This window comes from Arabidopsis lyrata (genome assembly GCF_000004255.2).
Source record: "Arabidopsis lyrata subsp. lyrata unplaced genomic scaffold ARALYscaffold_1, whole genome shotgun sequence".
Taxonomy (NCBI): domain Eukaryota; kingdom Viridiplantae; phylum Streptophyta; class Magnoliopsida; order Brassicales; family Brassicaceae; genus Arabidopsis; species Arabidopsis lyrata.
The window spans coordinates 73706-94617 of NW_003302555.1; the positions used below are offsets into that span (position 1 = coordinate 73706).

The window sequence follows — 20912 nt, forward strand, 5'->3', positions numbered from 1 at the left end:
GTCCTCGATTCATAATACATATACTATACGAAATATCATTCATTAGTTTGATCCGTGGCCTAATTAGTGAAAGGAAGGGATAGATAATATACATAGAAAAATGGTTGGGGCATGCATTTGGGCCTTTTTTTGGATTCATCCCCACCACACCGTACCGGGAGGTTAGTGCCAGAAATGATCACGTGTGGGCGTCTCTGCTGAAAATTAGGTCGCAGACCCGACGACGCCCAACCACTTTGCCAAAAATCGAACCAAAATAAGACACGTGTACAAAACGATGGAGCCACCCAGCTGGAATCAGGGGAACCAATGGGAGGAGGAATATACATATGCTAGAGTACTCGACTCTCTTTAATCTTAACAAATCCCGTTTTCATGAACTTTTACACAAGAAGCAAGTAACGCGGAGCATACTAGCTACTAGCTACTTGGAAGATTGCTTTTAATATCTCCACGTCTCCTATATAAAATATCATCCATCCGTTATATTTGTGGGGTTAGCCTATCATTTACTAAATATCACAACCGATGCAAGTGCAAATTATTAAATCTCGGTGGGGATACTATAATTTAAATTTGACAAAATTTTGTATGATTTTTAGCTTCAAAATGGGGGACAAACAACCAAATACTGTATTTTTATTATTATTATTATTAATATAGGGAGAACCACGTGGCCGTGAACGATCAGTCACTTTCTAAAATATTGGGTTGCTGTAGTTTTCAAGGAAAATTCCAGCAACATCAACAGACACCAGACAGAGAGACTCAATAATTCAGTTCCCCGAAATGAATAAACGATGAACGAACCACCATGTACCACTACTCTCCCCGGTCTTTGCTTTTAGCAGCAATATTTTTATCCCCTTTCGTCTTTTCACACTTTCATTTTGTAATTTCCCAAGTTAAAAGGAAGAAAAATTAGGAGATAATTAATGATAATAGAATCAGAAATCTGATATGATATATTGTTATTGGTTGATTAGATAATTAAAGCTCTACTCATTAAGTCATGAAAAACAATATTAAAACGACAAACGAGATCAGTGACATGAAATTAAACATAACACATATATAATCGACTAATTCAGATGATAGCAGCTACCGAAGAAGAGTCCTTAAATTTTTATCAATTAAGCATATATAGAAGTAAATTGCTAGCTAGCTATCCGGTTGAGAAAAACATTGAATTTGAGGAGGAAGACGCTGACGTGGAAGACGACGCTGTCGTTTGGAACTGCCTTTGCCGGAAGCACTCCAGTGATATCGTAGTCGGCGCGTTGGACGGCGACGGAGACGCTTTTACACCAGAATCCTTCGGTGACTCTGATCATCATCATCATCATCATCATCATATATATATATTCCCATTAATTAAGTAGCTAGACAAATTTGTAAGATATATGATGGTCATGAGAGAGGTACGTACTTGGAGTTGGCTTGGCGGCGTCTTGGGTGGCGGAGGCAGATTGGTGACATTTACGGCGGCGGCGGTTATGGTCAGCAAGTCGCTTACGGCAGCTCCGTTTTCCGTTGTCGAATTCCGACAGCAAATGGAACCTGTTAGTTTAGATGATGAGAGTTGTTTAATCAAAATGATTTGTTTGACAAAGCCATTGGGATCCCCCACAGTACGAACTTTCTCAATGATTGTTTGTGATCATGATCCTCTCGCAATTATTAATAGAAAAAAAAAAGGAAGCTAACTAACTAAATTATAAATAAAAATAAAAATAGATCTAAACTAGATAGAGAACAAGAGTAAGGGTAGTGATGTACGGACGAAGAGAAGAGAAGAGAGAGCCCCAACCCCACAGAGTCATATGTATGTGAATAAAGAAGGTCAAAGGTGGGAACTTTAGGGGGCACAAACCTGCTGCACTGCTGGCAAAACCTCTGGCTTAGTCCGGCGGCTACAACCGTCGATGCTTTTGAGTGGAACTCGCACACTTTGTGCCGGCGGTGGTAGTGTTTCGCGTGGCTCAGATCCGCGTTGCATCCCTCGGCTTGGCACCGCGGCGTGCTCAGCGAGTTCCCCATCCCTGACTCACCTGGTCTGGACCTCCTGTACAGCCTGCTCACGAAGTCGTCGTCCGCGGCTGAGAAGTACGTACGGCCTCCCAGATTCAGCCCGATCCTGTTGGACGTGAAATCCACTTCTGTCTTGGGGATGAGGAAGTTGTAGGAAGATCCGGATCCCGAGGTCTGGTCGTAGGAGAACAAGGAGGCTGGAGCGGAAGAGTGGGGATGGTACATGGGATCGGAGGCGCCGTAAGGAGTGGTGGTGCGTGGGTCGTACAGGTGATGATGATGAAACATCAGGTTGTTGTTGCTGCTGCTCTGACCGTAGAGGGTGAGGTGATGTTGCTGCTGGTTATTAGAGAAGGAAGAGAGGAGGGGAGGAGAAATGGTGATGTGGCGGTGGTCGTTGTTGTAATGAGAGATGGGGTCGAAAAAGGAGAGGGAGGATCGGGTCGTCGGGTCAGAGTCCGGGTTTCTTTCATCTCCGGAGAGAACAAGGGAGGAAGGATTATCCCATTCGTAGTCCAGCATGTTGCAATCCCGAGGAAGATCTCTCTCTCTTTCTTTTTAATTTGTTTATAAAAAAGAATGAATCAAGAGAGGCTAATAAAGGAAGGGGAGAGGAGACATGTCGGTGCGGAATAGGTTATGGAATGGTTTTAATGGACTGAAAGCAAAGCGACGTACTACACCTCTATTAGAATCATCACACTCTTTCTTTCTTTCTTTCTTTCTTTCCAGTAAACCCTAACTTTTCTATTTGTGGGTGGAGCTCCTTCTCTCTCTCTCTATTGCTCTCTCTCACCATCTCTCTTAAATGTCCCTTTTTAATTCATTTTTTTTTCTTCGTCAAAAAAGAACAGAAAAGAGGTAGCTGTCTGTCTTGTCCTCTACTTAAAAAAAGTGAAGATGGAGAAGAAAGAAACTCACATGGGTCGTGAAAGCAGTGTGTGAGTGTCTGTGCCTATTTTTTTTTTTACTAAAAACAATTTAATTTATTATTTACCAATCATCTGTCCCTTTTTACTACTACTACTTTTTTGAAAGCTTTCTTTGTGATTTGAAATCTTAGTAGCAGTATTAATTAAGGGCGAATAATGGTAACTCTTAATTAGCAAACAGTTGATGGAGACTCTAATTGAACTTTTGTTCGACAAACAAACACATGTATGTAAGGACCGGACACTCAGATTTAAAGTTATACGGCTGGCTATATAGACAGACTCTTCCAATGTTTTCTTATTAACAGCGTATTACGAATGATATACGTTGAATAGCCCCTGCAGGACTTTAAAGAAAAAAAAAAAAAAAAGGGTGTGTATAGTATTGGTGATCGTGTGGTTAAGGATGAACAAGAGTAAAAACGCGTTTGTTCCCCAGCTGGGCCTCTCTCTCTCTCTCTTTTCATTACATTTGTTTTTTTTTTTTTTAATTTTTTAATGAGAATGATAAATCATAAATCTCGCATCGTCAATTAATTACATGTTTACACATGATTTTTTTAAGAAAAGATAAAATAAAATATCTATTGTTGCACAAGCTAAGGTTTGAATTAACAAAAAAAAAAGAAGAAGATAAGGCCAAGAAAGAGAGCGAGAGAGAGAGGGAATGGAGGGTGTTGGGGTTTAGAAAGACAGGATGGCAAAAGTGTAAATAGATGGCAAGTAGGAGGTTGATCGTTTTAGGGAGGACAGAGTGACCGATCGTCGTATCACGCACCCCCTCTCTCAATAATTTTATTATACTCTCTCTCGCTCACGCGCCATTTCTGCCTCTAAGCTACTTACTAATCGACGGTCCCGATTAATCGGATGGTGATCACGTGGCAGCACAGGGGAGAGAGTAGGGTTTAGCCGAGCGTAGCCAAGGTTTTGTTTGTAATTGGAAATGGTGTGGGGCCCCTCTTTTTAGGTGCTCAAAGGCTGCCATCGACGTTGACCCCCAAACTGTACGGACTCATGTCTCTCTTTTTTTTTTTTTTTTTTTTAATTATAAACCCAAAAAACAAACTTTCTATTTTCATATTTGGTTCGGGATTATTTATATGCATAATCCTGTCTTTTCTTCTTTATTTTTTTTTACAGTGTACAATATTGAAATGCCGCTCCTACTACAACTTATTCTGATGGTACGCTCTACGCTGTCAGGAGGCTTTTTTATTCACTCAAAGTAGACAATTGATAGTACTAACTAACTCCTTAAAATGAAAACCTCTTAATCACTCTAACCATAAGCTAGCTCATTTCTAATTCCACATAACCAAAAAAAACAACATAAATGCAACATCCATAATTTATTCAACCGATTATGTTGTTGATATTGGAGGAATTACCTGCGTTTATGAGCTAGTAAAAAAACATGCATATGAATAGAGAAAAAGGCAAAAGAAAAGGAGGAGGATAATGCTACACCAAACTTGTTGCCTTGTCAACATCTCTCTCTTAAATTTGTGAGACCACTTTTATTGCACTTGTTTCTCACACTCATTTGTCATTTGTGTGGGTCCATCTCTCTATTTTGGGCCTCAAGTAGCTGGAGCAAAAAGGAGCCCATTTAGAATGGGCTTTAGAGATTGAAGAATGTGTTCGCCGGAAGGAAGGCAGTTTTGTCACGGTGGACGTCTGCCATATTTCGCGGCGATGGTTTCTTCTGTCCCTAAACTCCATGCTTTGTTTGTCGCCAAGTCTCTACCAGTAGTTATCCGAGCCGCCAAAATTACCAATGAAGAAGGTTCTGCGTCGACCAAATCAAAACTCGCCAGGTCCTTGGCGCGTGCCGTGAACTCTAACCCGTGGTCGGACGAACTCGAGTCTTCACTCTCATCTCTTCACCCGTCTGAACCTCTCTCCAGAACCACCGTTCTCCAAACCCTGCGTCTCATCAAGGTCCCTGCCGATGGTCTCCGGTTCTTCGACTGGGTTTACAACAAGGGTTTCTCTCACAAAGAGCAGTCTTTCTTCCTCATGTTAGAGTTCCTAGGTCGAGCTCGCAATCTCAATGCGGCTCGCAATTTCTTGTTCTCCATCGAGAAAAGGTCTAACGGCTGCGTCAAGCTCCAGGATCGCTACTTCAACAGCTTGATTAGGAGCTACGGCAACGCTGGGCTCTTCCAGGAGTCAGTGAACCTGTTCCAGACCATGAAGAAGATGGGCATCTCGCCTTCCGTGCTTACCTTCAACAGTCTTCTCTCGATTTTGCTTAAGCGTGGCCGAACTGGAATGGCCCATGACATGTTCGACGAAATGCGCCGTACCTACGGGGTTACCCCAGATTCCTATACTTTCAATACATTGATAAGTGGGTTTTGCAAGAACTCCATGGTCGACCAAGCCTTTACGATTTTTAAAGAAATGGAGCTTTATAGTTGCAATCCTGACGTTGTTACATATAACACGATCATCGATGGGTTATGCAGAGCTGGCAAGGTCAAGATTGCACACAATCTTTTGAATGGAATGTTGAAGAAAGCAACGGCTGTGCATCCCAACATTGTTAGTTACACTACTCTGCTGCGAGGCTATTGTATGAAGCAGGAAATTGATGAAGCACTGCTTGTGTTTCATGAAATGCTGACCAGAGGGCTAAAACCCAATGCTGTAACTTACAATACTCTGATCAAGGGGCTCTCGGAGGCTCATAGATATGATGAGATCAAAGGATTTTTGATTGGAGGGGACGCATTTACCACTTTCTCTCCAGATGCCTGCACTTTTAATATTTTGATCAAAGCCCACTGCGATGCTGGACATCTGGATGCAGCAATGAAGGTGTTCCAAGAAATGCTGAATATGAAGTTGCATCCTGATTCAGCTTCTTATAGTGTTTTGATTCGTACTCTGTGCCTGAGAAATGAATTTGATAAAGCCGAGACATTATTCAATGAGTTGTTTGAGAAGGAAGTATTGTTAGGTAAGAATGAATGCAAGCCTCTTGCTGCAGCTTATAACCTAATGTTCGAATACTTATGTGCCAATGGGAAAGCAAAACAAGCGGAGAAAGTTTTTAGGCAGCTGATGAAAAGAGGAGCGCAAGATCCATCCTCTTACAGGACTTTGATCACGGGTCTCTGCAGAGAAGGTAAATTCAAGGCTGCTTATGAGCTGTTGGTTCTAATGCTGAGGCGGGAATTTGTTCCTGATCCTGAAACCTACGAGGTATTGATTGATGGGCTATTGAAGATAGGTGAAGCTCTTCTTGCTCATGATACCCTACAAAGGATGCTAAGGAGCTCTTATCTTCCGGTTGCAACCACTTTCCATTCTGTACTTGCAGAACTTGTGAAAAGGAAATTTGCTAACGACTCTTTCGGCTTGCTAACGGTAATGTTGGAAAAACGAATAAGACAGAACATTGATCTTTCAACGCAGGCTGTCAGATTGGTTTTTAGTAGTGCACAGAAAGAAAAGGCATTTCTGATTGTTAGGTTGCTTTATGATAACGGGTATTTGATTAAGATGGAGGAATTACTTGATTTCCTCTGCGAGAATCGAAAACTGCTTGATGCACACACACTTGTTCTGTTTTGTCTGGAAAAGAGTCAAATGGTAGATATCGACACGTGTAACACGATCATAGAAGGACTCTGTAAGCATAAGAGACACTCTGAAGCGTTTAGTTTGTACAATGAATTAGTAGAACTAGGAAATCACCAACAGCTTAGCTGCCACGTGGTTTTGACAAATGCCTTAGAGGCTGCTGGAAAGTGGGAAGAACTTCAGTTTGTGTCAAAGAGGATGGCTACAATGAGAAAATCAGATAATTGCGCTGTATCAGAATGAAGGATATCCACTTAAATCTTCTTGAGCTGGAGGTTAGACCGTGCATCTGGTTTCTGGTAAATGGGGTCCTTTCTCTTTGTTTCCGTTTTCAATTCTGTGTCTAGAATTATCCATTGCCAATTGTAAAATTTTTGCCCCTCAGCAATTAAACAAGTTTGTATTCATCGTCTCTGTTACAGGTCTCTATGGACGTTGCAACTCTCTGTTCATAACTTTCACCTTCATGGTACCTATTAATTACCAAAGTAGATTAGGCTTGTATTACTTATCCCGGGAAAATAGGTTTCATGGTGTTTTTTGCATTTCTAACCAACACAGGCCAAAGAATCACCAAACCCTAATAAAATAACCAGTTCTCTCTTTCCATGACCCTCACTCATCAGCACCAAACTCTCCCCAAGAAAACCCTCAACCCTTCCTTTATAATCCTTTGCTTTTGCTAATATTCTGCATCCACCATCTTTCTTCCCAATATCTTATTGAGTTTTTTCCTTCTGCGCTTGAAAAAAGATGTCGAATTCTAGAATGAATGGTGTTGAGAAGCTAAGCAGCATATCCACAAGGCGTGTCGCAAATCCCGGAAAGGCAACACTGCTTGCTCTTGGCAAAGCCTTCCCAAGCCAAGTCGTTCCTCAGGAGAATCTAGTGGAAGGATTTCTACGAGACACCAAATGTGAGGACGCGTTTATCAAAGAAAAGCTGGAACACTTGTGTAAGCCTCAGTCTCTTTATATATATTTTTAACGCAGCAACGCAGCTGTACTCTATTGTGAAATGCGAAAGCTTGCCAATATTTTCTGCTGTTGTTTAGGCAAAACCACAACCGTGAAGACGCGCTACACGGTATTGTCACGAGAGATACTGGATAAATACCCTGAGCTAACAACAGAGGGTTCACCAACAATCAAGCAAAGACTTGAAATTGCAAACGAGGCGGTTGTGGAAATGGCATTGGAAGCCAGTTTAGGCTGCATCAAGGAATGGGGAAGGCCAGTGGAAGACATCACTCACATTGTCTACGTTTCCTCAAGCGAGATACGATTACCCGGTGGTGACCTTTACCTCTCAGCAAAGCTAGGCCTGAGGAATGACGTGAACAGAGTGATGCTGTATTTTCTGGGATGCTACGGAGGTGTGACTGGCCTCCGTGTGGCCAAAGACATTGCTGAGAACAACCCGGGAAGCCGTGTTCTGCTCACAACCTCTGAAACCACCATTCTCGGGTTTCGCCCACCAAACAAAGCTCGTCCGTACGACCTAGTTGGAGCTGCTCTGTTTGGAGATGGTGCAGCTGCTGTGATCATCGGAGCTGATCCGAGAGAGTGTGAAGCTCCTTTCATGGAGCTGCACTATGCGGTTCAGCAGTTCTTGCCGGGGACACAGAACGTGATCGACGGGAGGTTGACGGAGGAAGGCATAAACTTCAAGCTTGGACGAGACCTCCCGCAGAAGATAGAGGAGAACATAGAAGAGTTCTGCAAGAAGCTGATGGGAAAGGCTGGTGGTGATGAGTCGATGGAGTTCAATGACATGTTCTGGGCAGTTCATCCAGGAGGACCTGCGATTCTGAACCGTCTGGAGACAAAACTAAAGCTGGAGAAAGAGAAGCTGGAGAGCAGCAGAAGGGCGTTGGTGGATTACGGGAACGTGAGCAGCAACACGATACTGTATGTGATGGAGTATATGAGAGAGGAGCTGAAGAAGAAAGGCGATGAAGCACAAGAGTGGGGACTTGGCTTAGCTTTCGGACCTGGAATCACCTTCGAAGGCCTTCTCATCCGCAGCCTCACCTCTCCCTAATTGTCATAATTTACATTTGGGTTATTATAAGAGAAATTATTGTAAGCATATGATGAAATGAGAGTATTGTTGTTAAACCATGCACATTCTATATAGATGCATGTGACTAGGAATGTTGGAAAAAGTCAAAAGTTGCACCACGTGTCATTAAAGCAAGTGCTCAGCTACTTGGAACCACATGAACAAGAAGACACCAAACCCGTTACTTCCACTAAAAAAAAGGGCTTTCTCCTTTTTAATTCACACCAAAACACTTTGAACACACACATGCATGGAGTCATGAACTCGTCATGCATTGATTTCGTAATGTTCAGTCGCGGACAACACGATGAGGACAACATGTCACGTCGTCCATGGAAGAGGGAGAGATCGATGCCCACTCAGCATCATCATCATCTTAACTTGTCTCCAAACGAAGATGAGGAGCTCGCCAACTGTCTTGTGTTGTTGTCCAATTCAGGGGATGCGCATGGTGATCATCATAAACAACATGGACATGGTAAGGCCAAAACCGTCAAGAAGCAAAAAACCGCTCAGGTTTTCCAATGCAAAGCTTGCAAGAAGGTGTTCACGTCGCATCAGGCATTGGGTGGACACAGGGCAAGCCACAAGAAAGTGAAGGGTTGTTTTGCCTCTCAAGATAAAGAAGAGGAAGAGGAAGAGGAATACAAAGAAGACGACGACGAGGACGAGGACGAAGATGAGGAGGAGGAAGAAGACAAATCAACGGCTCACATCGCAAGAAAGAGATCCAACGCTCACGAGTGCACCATCTGCCATCGCGTCTTCTCTTCGGGACAGGCCTTGGGAGGCCACAAGAGATGCCATTGGCTAACACCTTCCAATTATCTTCGTATGACGTCGCTCCACGATCATCACCATTCCGTCGGTAGACCGCAGCCGTTAGATCAACCATCTCTCGATCTCAACTTAGCTTGCCAAGAGTATTCCGTTGATCCAACGGCCATGAGCGTAGGGATGATCGAGAGAGATGGTGGTGGCAATAGTCACAACGCCACTTCATCTTCATGGTTAAAACTCGCAAGTGGTGATTGGTCTTGACGACTGACTAATTAATTAAGTTGCTAATTATATTCTTTTAACTTTCATTCGTTTATATCCTTTACATACAATTAAGTGCATGAATTTATACACTTGTATGGATTTTATAATGAATTACACTATACGCCATCTGCAGTGCTTTACTGTTTTAATTTTAGAGAGCCATGTATAATAGGTTGCTCTTGCCCAATATATATAGAAAGTAAGAAATTAGTATTACAACTAGTTAATATAAGACAGAATGATCACCAATAATTGTATCATCTCTTTTTCTGGAAAGCAAATAAGTATGTACATTGAAAAAAGATAACCAAGGGGGTAATGGGGTATACTTATTCACACCCTCTATATCAAAATAATTGATGTTAAATAAATCATTTTTTAAAATAGAAACATTACTTACTGTCTATCCAAACACAATTCAACCAATGATAAACAAACTGATCCATTACAAATTGTCACAATTTTTTTTTAATAAATTTTGCATAGAAAAGTAAGTACATCAGTTAATTTGATGCAAAAGAATTTCATAAACACATCAATTATTTTGGTACCGAAAGAATCTATATGAATATATATTTTAGTTTTGGGGGGTGATATAATTTACTTGTTTAGCCATCAAGAAGGAAATATAATTTTGAAACCTGTCGACAAAAATTTGGAACTTCGAAATTAATAAGCCGATTAAAAAGAATCACAAAGAAGAAAATATCAAAAATAAACAAACAACTATCACGTATCAAATAACTCTCGTGATCAACCAATATATATTTTGACCAAAACGCTCTTACTACACCGAAAACGCATGAACATTAGTCAACATAATTGATAAATTTGGTGGGTCTTCTTAATTAATTAAGCACGATTGCAAGGAAGGGGTCATTTCTCTCGCATATAAAATATTAACGAGTTGTTGCCATTACAAGTTATGAACTTTTGATTTTAGGAAGCCAAAAGTCAAAAGTTCATAACTTGTACATGTCTTCAAGTTAATTTATTTTATTTCTCTCACATATAATATATCATATACCAACCATCAGCTGAAAACTAGGATTAGCGGTGGGAATTTGGTTAATGTCAACTGATATCCTCCGATCTCTCTTTGAGAAAAGCTCAAGCAAAGTATATGACTCTTTGGGACACTCAAAAGATAATCAATTAACTTGAAGACATGTACTCTAAAGTCTCTAGTCAACAATTGACACATATAGACATAAGTTACAAAACGCTATTGATACAAGGAAGTTTTTAAAATTTGATTTGTAATCTTCTAAATGGCTATGGCTTTATACAGGCAAATCGTGAACTATTTGAGAAGTCTGTTGACTATGTTGAACATGAGAGTTATGAGGCTTACAGCTTACTGTGTACACATGAGCCAAGATGGAGCTTGGGGAGATTATATCCAGCTACAAGCAGCTGCTAATATCACACTCATTGGAATACGTGTACACCGGGATAACTTTCCAAGTAACGAAATCATGCCCAAGGTGTCTAACGGACGCATGATCAACTTGTAAGTTCTTATATCTTAGTCAATTGAACTACTTAACAGATTTGTTCACCATGTAACAAATTTACCCGTTTAGATCATACCATAGTGGGAACCACTACAACAGTGTTTGTTCGAAAGATGAAGATGCGATTCATCAGAAGACCACCACGGTTTGGTGGGATTACGAGAACGCAAAAATCACAGTCAGTATGGATCACGAGCTAGCGCTTGATCGGATCGTGAAAAAAACTTAGAGGAATATGAATTTGGACAAGTAGAGCTTAGGCTGGTCGTTGGCTTTCATAACTCACCTCACCTAAAATTTCCGAGCAACATTCCAATCATCTATGGCAATAAGTGTAAAAGTAAGTTGTTCACTACCTATCATTTGATTGGGATGAAATTTGGAATGAGTATACTTATGATATGAACTGTTCAATAGGAGATAACCCTCATACAATTGTGGTTATGGTTCATCTTGATTAATAAAACAACACTTGTTGTGCTGTCTCTAGGATGAGAATGTGAAAATACTCGTGTGCATTTCAAGTCCACTCAAAAAATAATCAATTAATTTGAAGACGTGTACTCTAAAGTCTCTAATCAACAATTGACACATATAGACATAAGTTACAACGCTATTGATACAAGGAAATTTTGGTCTAGTAAGGCGTAATAACGTCTCAACGAGATACTCGTAGTTTAAATAATTTAGACATGCATGCTTGGAAATATTGTTCATTGCCATATGTATTTCACATCATATATATTTCTAGAGATGCACCATTCGATTTTACCTTTTATATAATTTATGCTTTCCATGGGTGTAAGTCTATAATTAACCTTCTTATTCAAAAGGACATGCACTTGATTTAGTTGAATTCCAGAAATATACATAGAGTATACCTAATTGAATAACTTTTTAACGCAAATAAACGATGTGGTGTACACGTTTTAGAATAGAAGAACTTACACTTGTGTACTATAATACATGCATGCATGGTTAAATTAAAGTAACAATTACCTTTGATGACCCAAATTTTTTTGGAGAAAATATATTTGTTAGCAGAAATTTGTAGAGTAATGAAATGTGGATTCTTATATTGAAAATCATCCAAATAAAAAGATGAAAAGAGGAGAGTCAAAGACAGCACTAACTTTAGGAGGCGGGAAGCAGAGCCGGACCAAAGAAATTTGGGGCCCATACGAATAAAAAAAAAATAGCATCGTAGTTTTTTTTTTGGTTCAAAAACATCATATATAAAAAAAAATTATAATAAAAACAATCACTTTAAGCAAAACTCTTGATTGTTTTAGAAATTTTTAAAGTAAAAACTTACTTTTTTAAATAATTCAATTATTTATAATAATTATAAAAAAGTTTAGACACATACAATATATATATATATAACCAAAAATATATATAGGTTTACAAAAAAAAAAAAAAAAAACCAAAAATATTATGTGGGGCCCCTCTAAAAATGGGGGCTCCATTGCATTGTTTCATAAAACTTTGCTCCGGTCTGGCTCTGGCGGGAAGTCAGCAGTTAAGTCACACGTGTCAGTGTATGATTTGAGGAGAGTTGGTGTATTTGTCAAAGACATTAAAGTTTGGTAAATTAGATTTAGAGTCGGCCGTCTCTCACCTATGACAACATAGGCATTTGCCATGGGTTAAAAACTTTTTAAAAAAAAATTATTGAAGAAAAAGGGTCTAATTTTTAGAATTTTTTTTTTTTTAGTAAGAGAATTTTTTTTTTTTTTTAGTTTTGCCAAGGGTCCTCCCAAAGATTGAGACGGTATTTCAAAGGGTGTGTGGTCAGTGGTAGTGTTGTTCGTCGTTACAACAAACATATATCAATAGTTTTGGTTTACAAAAAAAAAGTCAGCGGGAGGAATTAATAGAGAAATAAAGGGGCTGAGAGTCGCATGTTACATGTTTGATCAACCGCTCTTCACTTCACCAATACTCCTCTTTTTTTTTTCTTTTTTTTGCTCAATAAATTAACAAAAACATAACTGATAATTATATAGTAGTATATACTGATATTTTACAGGCTTATTATTTATGTTTACACAACAGACAGATAAGACTTTATTTAGCCGTTTCTGATATTAAAAAAGAAAGTAAACTGCTTTCATTGATATTCTTAATTATCCCATTAATTATTTTCCTTAAAAAAAAACATTTACTTGTTGTTGGGACTTGGTATATTAGCTCAAGTGTTGGTGGAAGAGTGCTTGTAACCTACTCCGACTTCTTCTTCTTCTTATTTCACTGCCTTTATTTCTCTCCTTTTTCTCTTTTCTTCTATTTTTGGTCTGTTTTGGTAGATTGAGGAAATGGAAGAGAGGCATAAGTGCAAGTTATGTTGGAAGAGCTTCGCTAATGGAAGGGCTTTGGGAGGTCACATGAGGTCTCACATGCTCCCGAGTCAGCCCGAGTCAGCTTCATCTTCCATGGCCGATCCACTCCAGGACAGAGAGAGTGAAACCGAATCGTCCAAGAAGCCCACCCGCAAACGATCCAGACTTAACCGGAGATCCAACGAAGAAGGGAAAAGTGAAACCGCAGGAGCAGCAGAGGTGAAGATCGGGGTTCAAGAACTCAGTGAGTCGTGTACCGAGCAGGAACCGATGAGCTCGGTGTGTGACGCTGCAACAGAGGAAGAAGACGTGGCCTTGAGTCTCATGTTGCTGTCGAGAGACAAGTGGGAGAAGGAGGAGAGAGGGAAGAATAATAAGTGGTTCGAGTGCGAGACTTGCGAGAAAGTGTTTAAGTCGTATCAGGCGTTAGGTGAACACAGAGCAAGCCACAGGAAGAGGAGAGCAGAAACAGATCAATTAGTCTCAGATGAGTTGAAGAAGAAGAAGAAAAAGACTAGTCACCATGAATGTCCAATCTGTTCCAAGGTCTTCTCATCTGGTCAAGCTCTCGGAGGTCACAAAAGATCTCACGCTTCGGCCAGCAATGATGAATCCACGATCAGAAGATCAGGAATAATAATCAGCTTGATAGATCTAAATCTTCCAGCGCCATCGGAGGAGGAAGACATGGCCTCGTCACGCTTGATCAGATTATTGGTCAGTAATTACCACCTTTTATGCCAAGTAATGTAGTAAAATTGAAGACAATTTTGATGTAGAGTCGTAGAGATGTGGTCAAAGAACACAAGTGAGTTAGGTAGTAGTAATGAGGGAAATCATGTGATAGTCGGTTTTGTGTGGGAAAATGGTAAAGCATGAAAGCCTGAGTGGTTTGTTGTTAATTTGCTCAAGTCGTTATGCCAATGCCCCCAAACTCTCTTTTTTTTTTTTTTTTTTGAACTCAGACACCAAAAAAGCTTTCACGAGTCACGCCATAGATTGCACTTTCTTCTTTTTATGTTAAAAAAAGAAAACAAAAGTGCAATTGTTCCCCGAGTCAAAGAAATCACATGTAATTTTGGTTAACCCTTAACCGGTCCATATCTGAACCGGTTCGGTACAAAAATCCTATAATTTCTGGGAATTCCAGAAAGAGTAAAGGAGAAGGAAGAATGACGATTTCGTGGAGGTTAGCGTCTTCGACCTCTCTTCTCTCCATCCATCGCACACCAACAAGTGCCTTTATCTCCGCCATGACCTTCTCTTCTTCTTCTTCTTCTTCTTCGCTTGAATTGGTTCTCGAGTACCACAACCAGACGAAGCACTCCTTCACCGGTTACGCGAGAGGTCCTCGTGGTCTCGACTGGGCCAATCAGCCTAATCCCTTCCGCCGTTACCTCTCTGCTCCTCTTCTTCCTCTCCAACACCCCAATCACGACGATGACGACAACGACGACTCTCCTCTCTACTCTTGTCTATTCGACTCGCTTCCTCCGCCCAAACCCATCTCTCTCGCTACCATCTCTCACCTTTTCTACCATTCTCTCGCTCTCTCCGCCTGGAAGACCACCGGATCCTCCACCTGGCCCCTCCGCGTCAACCCCAGCAGCGGTAACTTGCATCCCACCGAGGCCTATCTCATTGCTCCTCCCATCCCTTCCCTCTCCCAATCCGCTTTCGTCGCCCACTATGCTCCCAAAGAGCATTCTCTGGAGGTTAGAGCTCACATCCCCTCTTCCTTTTTCCCGGAGAATTCTTTTCTCATCGGCATTTCTTCTATCTTCTGGCGTGAAGCTTGGAAGTACGGAGAACGAGCGTTTCGGTACTGTAACCACGACGTCGGCCACGCCATTGCCGCTCTCTCCATTGCAGCCGCAGAGCTTGGCTGGGACTTGAAGCTTCTCGACGGCTTCGGAGCTGATGATCTCAAGAGGCTTATGGGGCTCCCTGAATTTCAGATACCTTCTTCTTCAGGTAAAGGTAAGCTCCCTGAGATTGAATTCGAGCATCCTGACTGCTTGCTCCTTGTTTTCCCCAACGGAACTAGTAGAGGAGATCTCAACTTAGACTACCTCGGAATTAGCTCTGCCCTAAGAGACTTCCCAAGCCTAGAGTGGAATGGAAACCCCAATACTCTGAGCAAAGAGCATCTGTGTTGGGATATCATCTATAGGACAGCCAAGGCTGTAGAAAAGCCTTCATTGATCTACTCAACATCTTCTTCATTTGATGCTCCCTTCACAAGCAGTGCTCTGTTTAGCCACACTTCTTATAACAAGTTAACGGCCAGGCAAGTTGTAAGGACGAGAAGAAGTGCTGTTGATATGGACGCTGTTACTTGTATAGACATGTCTGCGTTTTACCAGATATTGATGCACTGTCTTCCTTCTGGCTCCACGAGAGGGGAGCCCCAAAAAGAGCAACTTGCGCTGCCGTTTCGAGCTCTTCCTTGGGATACTGCTGAGGTTCATCTTGCCTTGTTTGTTCACAGAGTTTTGGGTTTACCAAAGGGACTGTACTTCCTAGTCAGAAACGAGGATCATCTCAGCGATCTCAAGACAGCTACGAGGCCTGAATTTGAGTGGAAGAAACCAGATGGATGCCCAGCCGATCTTCCTCTATACAAGCTCACCGAGGGTGATTGCCAGAAGCTGGCAAAAGGGCTATCATGTCATCAGGTACGGATTCGGATAGAGTTGTGATACAATATATATCACTTGGTTGCTGAATCATTGTGGTTGATGGATGCAGGACATTGCAGGGGATGGATGCTTCAGCCTAGGTATGGTAGCTCGGTTTGAACCAGCGCTGCGGGAGAAGGGCTCATGGGTGTACCCTCGACTGTTCTGGGAGACGGGTGTTATTGGGCAAGTTTTGTACCTGGAAGCACACGCAATGGGGATCTCAGCAACCGGGATAGGGTGCTATTTCGATGATCCAGTGCACGAGGTTTTGGGGATAAAAGACTCTAGCTTTCAGAGTCTGTACCATTTCACTGTGGGAGGTCCAGTTGTAGACAAGCGGATCATGACTCTTCCTGCTTATCCTGGTCCTACCACCACCGTTGCCTAGATCATACATACTCGTTAATCTGTGTTGAATCCGTAAACAGCTTTCATTTTGTGTTCTAATCTTAGTCAGTTTACAGTAGCTGATGGTAAATATCCAATTCTCGTGGAATTTTATATTTCTTGTTTTTTTGGGGAAATGGTAATTCTTTGTTTGGTGACATTGCTCTAAAACAAATTTGGAGATAAATCTCATTTAAGATGAGTATCTTGAACATGATGCTAGTCACAATAGAAATTCTCAAATTCAATCGTAGAGTTGGCAAAAGATTTGCTATATAGCAATCGTAGAGTTGACAAAAGATTGCTATATAACTCCAAACTTAAAAATTAACTAAGAGCAGAAGAATCAATAGATAGCCAAAAGTTAGAAAAGAAATTAGAAGGTAGCATCTTCATTTTTTCCATTAAGTCGACGACGTAGAGACTAATATATAGAGTTTAATTGTGACACAAAAGTATATAGAGTATGAACCAAAATGATCCATATGAAGAATAAAAATAAGCGAAAGGCGAGGGTTTGGGATCAAGGAGAAACAAGAACAATAAAAAAAAAGTCTTCACCATAACGTTTCTACTAACCTGATCCCAAGTCTTGTCTCTGGACAAGATTTACTTATCCACTCTTCTTTCAATTGCAAAATTATTAGCCTTATTTTTTCTTCTCCTAAATACATTTTTGAGACTCAAGCTGTGTCAAATTCACCAGTATTGTGGTTTGAAGGGCTGGGCAGGAGCCCCTTGTATGTCTTTTTCCGACAGCAATTTCAGCTTCTGCGAAAACATTTAAAACAGTTGGAATTAAGAATCTTTTAGATTCCTTATAAATCAGTCAGTCTTTGAGGTTCCATGGTATATTTAGCCAATCATCAACTGTTAAAAGGAATATGTGGTGTTACCGTGATGTACTGTGGGGGATCGTCGAAACTAGTGGAGCCTAGTACCACTTCTCTCCTCAAACTGCTTGTCAACTTGTGGCAAACTCGGAGCTGTCAAAAAGTTATGCCAATGTTGACACAAGATTTGATAAAAAGAAACATATATAGCAATTCATTTAAGGTCGGATTTGTTTGAATGTATACCTCGGATCGAGTTGCCCCACCAATAATGAATACAAAGATGCGCTGCCCCAGCTTCTTGAAGTCCGTAGAAGCACTTTTCAACACTGAGTCACTGAGTGTGAAGAAAGATATGAACTACTCTTAGCAAAAACCCAAGCTCCTCTAAAATGGACCAAAAAATAAGAAATCATGATGTAAAATAGAATGCCTGGAGTATCCATCGTCAGAAGACTGAGGACGCGCCCAAGTTGCAGTTCGTCTTGATCTCATAGAATGAGGGGTGGCTTTTCGCTCTGGAACCGCTGTAGGAGCAGAACTCTTCCTTACTGACCCTGTTCTTGGTTCACTCTCCTCCTTATGACTTGATTGATTCATACATAGATAGTCGCTTTTAGATAGATCGCCTTTCACGAGTTTCTCAAGCAGCTCCTGCAACAACAACATAGCAAAGATTTATCACAGCCACTTCATGATTACATAGTGGATATGTAACTTATAAGCCGGGTGTTCATCTACCTCTATCATGGGATAAAACCGGAACAGTTGCCATGTTTCTTCTTCACCAGATCGATCTTTCCTGTTTGCTTGTTTTGTCTACACCAAAAGAGTATACATAATCGTCAGATTCTTCTTCTTATTCTCGGTAACTAGTGTCGATTTTTCATAACTAAACTGAATCTGTTACCTTTCCAGCGTCAAATTTGAGGGAGAAACTACCGGACTTAGCCTTGTTTTCTGGAGATCCAGCTATCAATTGCATGTTGCTTATAACCTTCATATCCACAGGTGATAATCTAGCAAGCTGATAAAGTAAATGCATTATTTGTTTAGCGAGCTGTTCCATGCATTACAAGGGGTTCTCAATCACACCAAAAGCTACCTGCATTAGCTTTACACCCTTGTCACCTTCAAACTTCTCGGGGTACACTGTTGCATAAATCATCAATAGCCGTAATTTGTTTTCCGGGTTTGTGTCCTGTATTTTAAATATATGCTGTGTCATTTCAAACACTAAAGCAATGCGGCTATGAAGTTTTTTTGTCATGTTTCAAACTTATTCACCTGATTTGTCCTCAGAAAGTTGATAACGTCCTTGGCACCTGCATCTCCAAAAACAAGATCTTGTTCCAGCTGCCCTAGATCCCGAAGGCCTGTGTCTCTGATTATTCTATTAATTTTTCCAGCTAGCTGAATTTGATTATAAAGTCTCTGATTATTCTATTAATTTTTCCAGCTAGCTGAATTTGATTATAGTTTTACAGCAAGATAAAAAGAAGAGAGAGAGACATGATGAGTCCTTCATAAGATATATAGGTTGTATAAAGATTCCACAGGACATGCCAGGCATTGGTTCCCTTCTCTTAAAAAGTTCTTCTACCACTGACGATGATGATTCCACAGGACATGAACACAAGAGACAAACATACATTGGAAACTAAATAATGAATGACATACAGGAAATGCCTTGATCAGTGATATCAGCCATCTTGCAGGACTCAGACATTACTTTGACCGTAACAAAATCCAAATTCCAAAATCAATGTATTCAAAAACAATTCCATCATACATTCCTATAAGAGTTGAACCGTTTACTAAATCTTCATCTTGAAGATTATAGAAATGTTTATATCAAAGGCCGTATGGCACTGACTAGCTGCACATACACTTCTCTACATGTCACATCCTGCTTCTTCTTCACCACGACGTTCCATCTGTTACCGAATACTCTTTGGAAAGTAAACGTACTCAATGGTCTACCAAGCCTCTGCAAAAACGGAGTTCGTGTTAACTAATTATGTAAAACACAAATTTATTGACTAGTGAACCACTTTCTTACCCTTGCTAATTCTTCTTGGACATCACGGCTAATTTCTCCATCAACTGCTACTGGTGCATGAATGGAAACACATATATCGTTGATGTTTGTGATCCTTGGAACTTGGACGTGGTGAACCAGCTCAAGGACAAATTGAACTGATCCACAGTGCAGCAATGAAATGCACATGGGAATTTTCACATTCTCATCCTGGAGACAACACAAGATTTGTTAGGAAATTTTCAGTGAAAAGGAGAAGAGGATTAGAGAGAAATTACGGCGCAAGAGAACATCATACCTTTGCGTTAGCTATTACATTCTGCCTAGCCTCAAAAGACTTCTTATGAAGGTCTTTCTTGTGAGTTCTACTTCTAGCTTTCTTCGTAGCAGCTTGTTTAGATTCCTTGAGACTCTTAATGATTGGGACTTTTGGTTGACCAAAAACCTTCGACCATTTCAGTTGAAGTAGTACACGGGAATCATTTAGGTTGCCTGTGGAAATCATCATAACTCGATGGCCAGCACCTATCAACTTGGTTATGTGATTACAGTAGCCACAGTCACCTGAAATGAACACATGGTTTTCAAATTGAGTAGGAGTCTCATCCGCATACATCTCTTTTATCTTCACATCTGCAGCTTGGTTACCCTTTGTGACTATCTTTTTAGATCCTGAAATCAAACAGTTCACATTCGAATGATTACAATCATAAGTGTAATCATTCCAAATTTCTTCCCAATCAAATAGGTAGTGAACAACTTACTAGTACACTTATTGGCAAAGATGATTGGAATGTTGCTCAGAAATTTTGGGAGAGGTGAGTCATGATAGCCAACGACCAGCTTAAGCTCTACTTGTCCAAATTCATATTCCTCAAGCTTTTTCACGATCCAATCAAGTGCTAGCTCGTGATCCATACCGGCTGGGATTTCTGCGTTCTCGTAATCCCACCAAACCTTGGTCTTCTGATGAATCGCATCTTCATCTTTCGGACAAACACTGTTGTAGTGGTTTCCATTATGGTATGACCTAAACGGGTAAATTTGTTACATGGTGAACAAATCTGTTAAGTAGTTCAATTGAGTAAGATATAAGAACTTACAAGTTGATCATGCGTCCGTTAGGCAGCTTGGGCATGATTTCGTTACTTCGAGAGTAATCCCGGTATACACGTATTCCAGTGTGTGTGATATTAGCAGCTGGATATGATCTCCCCAAGTTCCATCTTGGCTCATGCGTACACAGTAAGCCTCATAACTCTCATGATCAGGATAGTCAACAGACTTCTCAAATAGTTCACGATTTGCCTGTATAAAGCCATAGCCATTTAGAAAATTACAAATCAAATTTTAAAAACTTGTAAGAAAATAGGCCTTACCTGCATATATTCTACGTTCTTTCTACGGATGTCGCCGTGAAACTTTTGATTGCCGTAGAATTGA

At 40.6% G+C, this 20912-nt stretch overlaps 7 protein-coding genes across 9 annotated transcripts in view; 4 read left to right on the forward strand and 3 right to left on the reverse strand.

Moving 5' to 3' along the window:
- Nucleotides 1-985: 985 nt before the first annotated feature.
- Nucleotides 986-3073, reverse strand: LOC9328093 (squamosa promoter-binding-like protein 8). The gene is made up of 3 exons (XM_021014169.1): nt 1874-3073; nt 1430-1560; nt 986-1326 (listed from the first exon to the last, which is right to left on the reverse strand). Exons 1-3 carry the CDS (start codon nt 2551-2553, stop codon nt 1166-1168), a joined length of 972 nt encoding a protein of 323 aa, XP_020869828.1. The 5' UTR covers nt 2554-3073; the 3' UTR covers nt 986-1165.
- Nucleotides 3074-4474: 1401 nt separating this feature from the next.
- LOC9325403 (pentatricopeptide repeat-containing protein At1g02060, chloroplastic) lies at nt 4475-8680 on the forward strand. Its single transcript, XM_002889293.2, has 4 exons — nt 4475-6797; nt 6838-7026; nt 7311-7512; nt 7612-8680. Exons 1-4 carry the CDS (start codon nt 4602-4604, stop codon nt 8598-8600), a joined length of 3576 nt encoding a protein of 1191 aa, XP_002889339.2. The 5' UTR covers nt 4475-4601; the 3' UTR covers nt 8601-8680.
- On the forward strand, nt 8679-9814 carry LOC9325404. Its single transcript, XM_002889294.2, has one exon. It carries the CDS (start codon nt 8697-8699, stop codon nt 9660-9662), a length of 966 nt encoding a protein of 321 aa, XP_002889340.2. The 5' UTR covers nt 8679-8696; the 3' UTR covers nt 9663-9814.
- Nucleotides 9815-12946: 3132 nt separating this feature from the next.
- LOC110224869 (zinc finger protein ZAT1) lies at nt 12947-14426 on the forward strand. The gene has a single exon (XM_021012461.1). It carries the CDS (start codon nt 13501-13503, stop codon nt 14275-14277), a length of 777 nt encoding a protein of 258 aa, XP_020868120.1. The 5' UTR covers nt 12947-13500; the 3' UTR covers nt 14278-14426.
- A 70-nt stretch (nt 14427-14496) lies between these two features.
- LOC9325405 lies at nt 14497-16755 on the forward strand. Of its 2 annotated transcripts, none has more exons than XM_021012454.1 (2): nt 14497-16202; nt 16276-16755. In XM_021012454.1, exons 1-2 carry the CDS (start codon nt 14697-14699, stop codon nt 16594-16596), a joined length of 1827 nt encoding a protein of 608 aa, XP_020868113.1. In that variant the 5' UTR covers nt 14497-14696; the 3' UTR covers nt 16597-16755. The 2 variants fall into 2 exon arrangements, with proteins under 2 accessions (XP_020868113.1, XP_020868114.1); XM_021012455.1 differs by lacking the exon at nt 16276-16755 and having other exon boundaries at nt 14497-15814; nt 15933-16050.
- A 204-nt stretch (nt 16756-16959) lies between these two features.
- The window catches only part of LOC110224866 (protein transport Sec1a-like), a 7415-nt gene continuing 3462 nt past the window's right edge, over nt 16960-20912 (reverse strand). Inside the window, exons 2-9 of one of the 2 annotated variants that reach the window (XM_021012456.1) lie at nt 18716-18841; nt 18534-18629; nt 18339-18455; nt 18170-18247; nt 17862-18082; nt 17675-17765; nt 17492-17581; nt 16960-17366 (exon numbers count right to left, since the gene is read on the reverse strand). In XM_021012456.1, the coding sequence (XP_020868115.1) occupies nt 17295-17366; nt 17492-17581; nt 17675-17765; nt 17862-18082; nt 18170-18247; nt 18339-18455; nt 18534-18629; nt 18716-18841 (891 nt within the window). In that variant the 3' untranslated portion in view covers nt 16960-17294. The remainder of the gene's footprint in view (nt 17367-17491; nt 17582-17674; nt 17766-17861; nt 18083-18169; nt 18248-18338; nt 18456-18533; nt 18630-18715; nt 18842-20912) is intronic. The other variant, XM_021012457.1, reaches the window with a different exon arrangement.
- Nucleotides 19059-20894, reverse strand: LOC110224867. The gene is made up of 6 exons (XM_021012458.1): nt 20849-20894; nt 20573-20777; nt 20234-20499; nt 19768-20141; nt 19491-19679; nt 19059-19418 (listed from the first exon to the last, which is right to left on the reverse strand). Exons 2-6 carry the CDS (start codon nt 20605-20607, stop codon nt 19278-19280), a joined length of 1005 nt encoding a protein of 334 aa, XP_020868117.1. The 5' UTR covers nt 20608-20777; nt 20849-20894; the 3' UTR covers nt 19059-19277.

Coding starts and splice junctions, on each gene's coding strand:
- LOC9325405 (XM_021012454.1), top strand. CDS start 14,697: ATGACGATTTCGTGGAGGTTAGCGTCTTCGACCTCTCTTCTCTCCATC. Junction 16,203..16,275: donor AAGGGCTATCATGTCATCAG/GTACGGATTCGG, acceptor TGATGGATGCAG/GACATTGCAGGGGATGGATG.
- LOC110224869 (XM_021012461.1), top strand. CDS start 13,501: ATGGAAGAGAGGCATAAGTGCAAGTTATGTTGGAAGAGCTTCGCTAAT.
- LOC110224867 (XM_021012458.1), bottom strand. CDS start 20,607: ATGCCCAAGCTGCCTAACGGACGCATGATCAACTT. Junction 20,500..20,572: donor AACGGACGCATGATCAACTT/GTAAGTTCTTAT, acceptor TTACCCGTTTAG/GTCATACCATAATGGAAACC. Junction 19,680..19,767: donor ATGTAATAGCTAACGCAAAG/GTATGATGTTCT, acceptor TGTTGTCTCCAG/GATGAGAATGTGAAAATTCC.
- LOC9328093 (XM_021014169.1), bottom strand. CDS start 2,553: ATGCTGGACTACGAATGGGATAATCCTTCCTCCCTTGTTCTCTCCGGA. Junction 1,561..1,873: donor TTTTGCCAGCAGTGCAGCAG/GTTTGTGCCCCC, acceptor CTAAACTAACAG/GTTCCATTTGCTGTCGGAAT. Junction 1,327..1,429: donor CGCCGCCAAGCCAACTCCAA/GTACGTACCTCT, acceptor GATGATGATCAG/AGTCACCGAAGGATTCTGGT.
- LOC9325403 (XM_002889293.2), top strand. CDS start 4,602: ATGTGTTCGCCGGAAGGAAGGCAGTTTTGTCACGGTGGACGTCTGCCA. Junction 7,027..7,310: donor TCATAACTTTCACCTTCATG/GTACCTATTAAT, acceptor GCTTGAAAAAAG/ATGTCGAATTCTAGAATGAA. Junction 7,513..7,611: donor AGAAAAGCTGGAACACTTGT/GTAAGCCTCAGT, acceptor GCTGTTGTTTAG/GCAAAACCACAACCGTGAAG.
- LOC9325404 (XM_002889294.2), top strand. CDS start 8,697: ATGCATGTGACTAGGAATGTTGGAAAAAGTCAAAAGTTGCACCACGTG.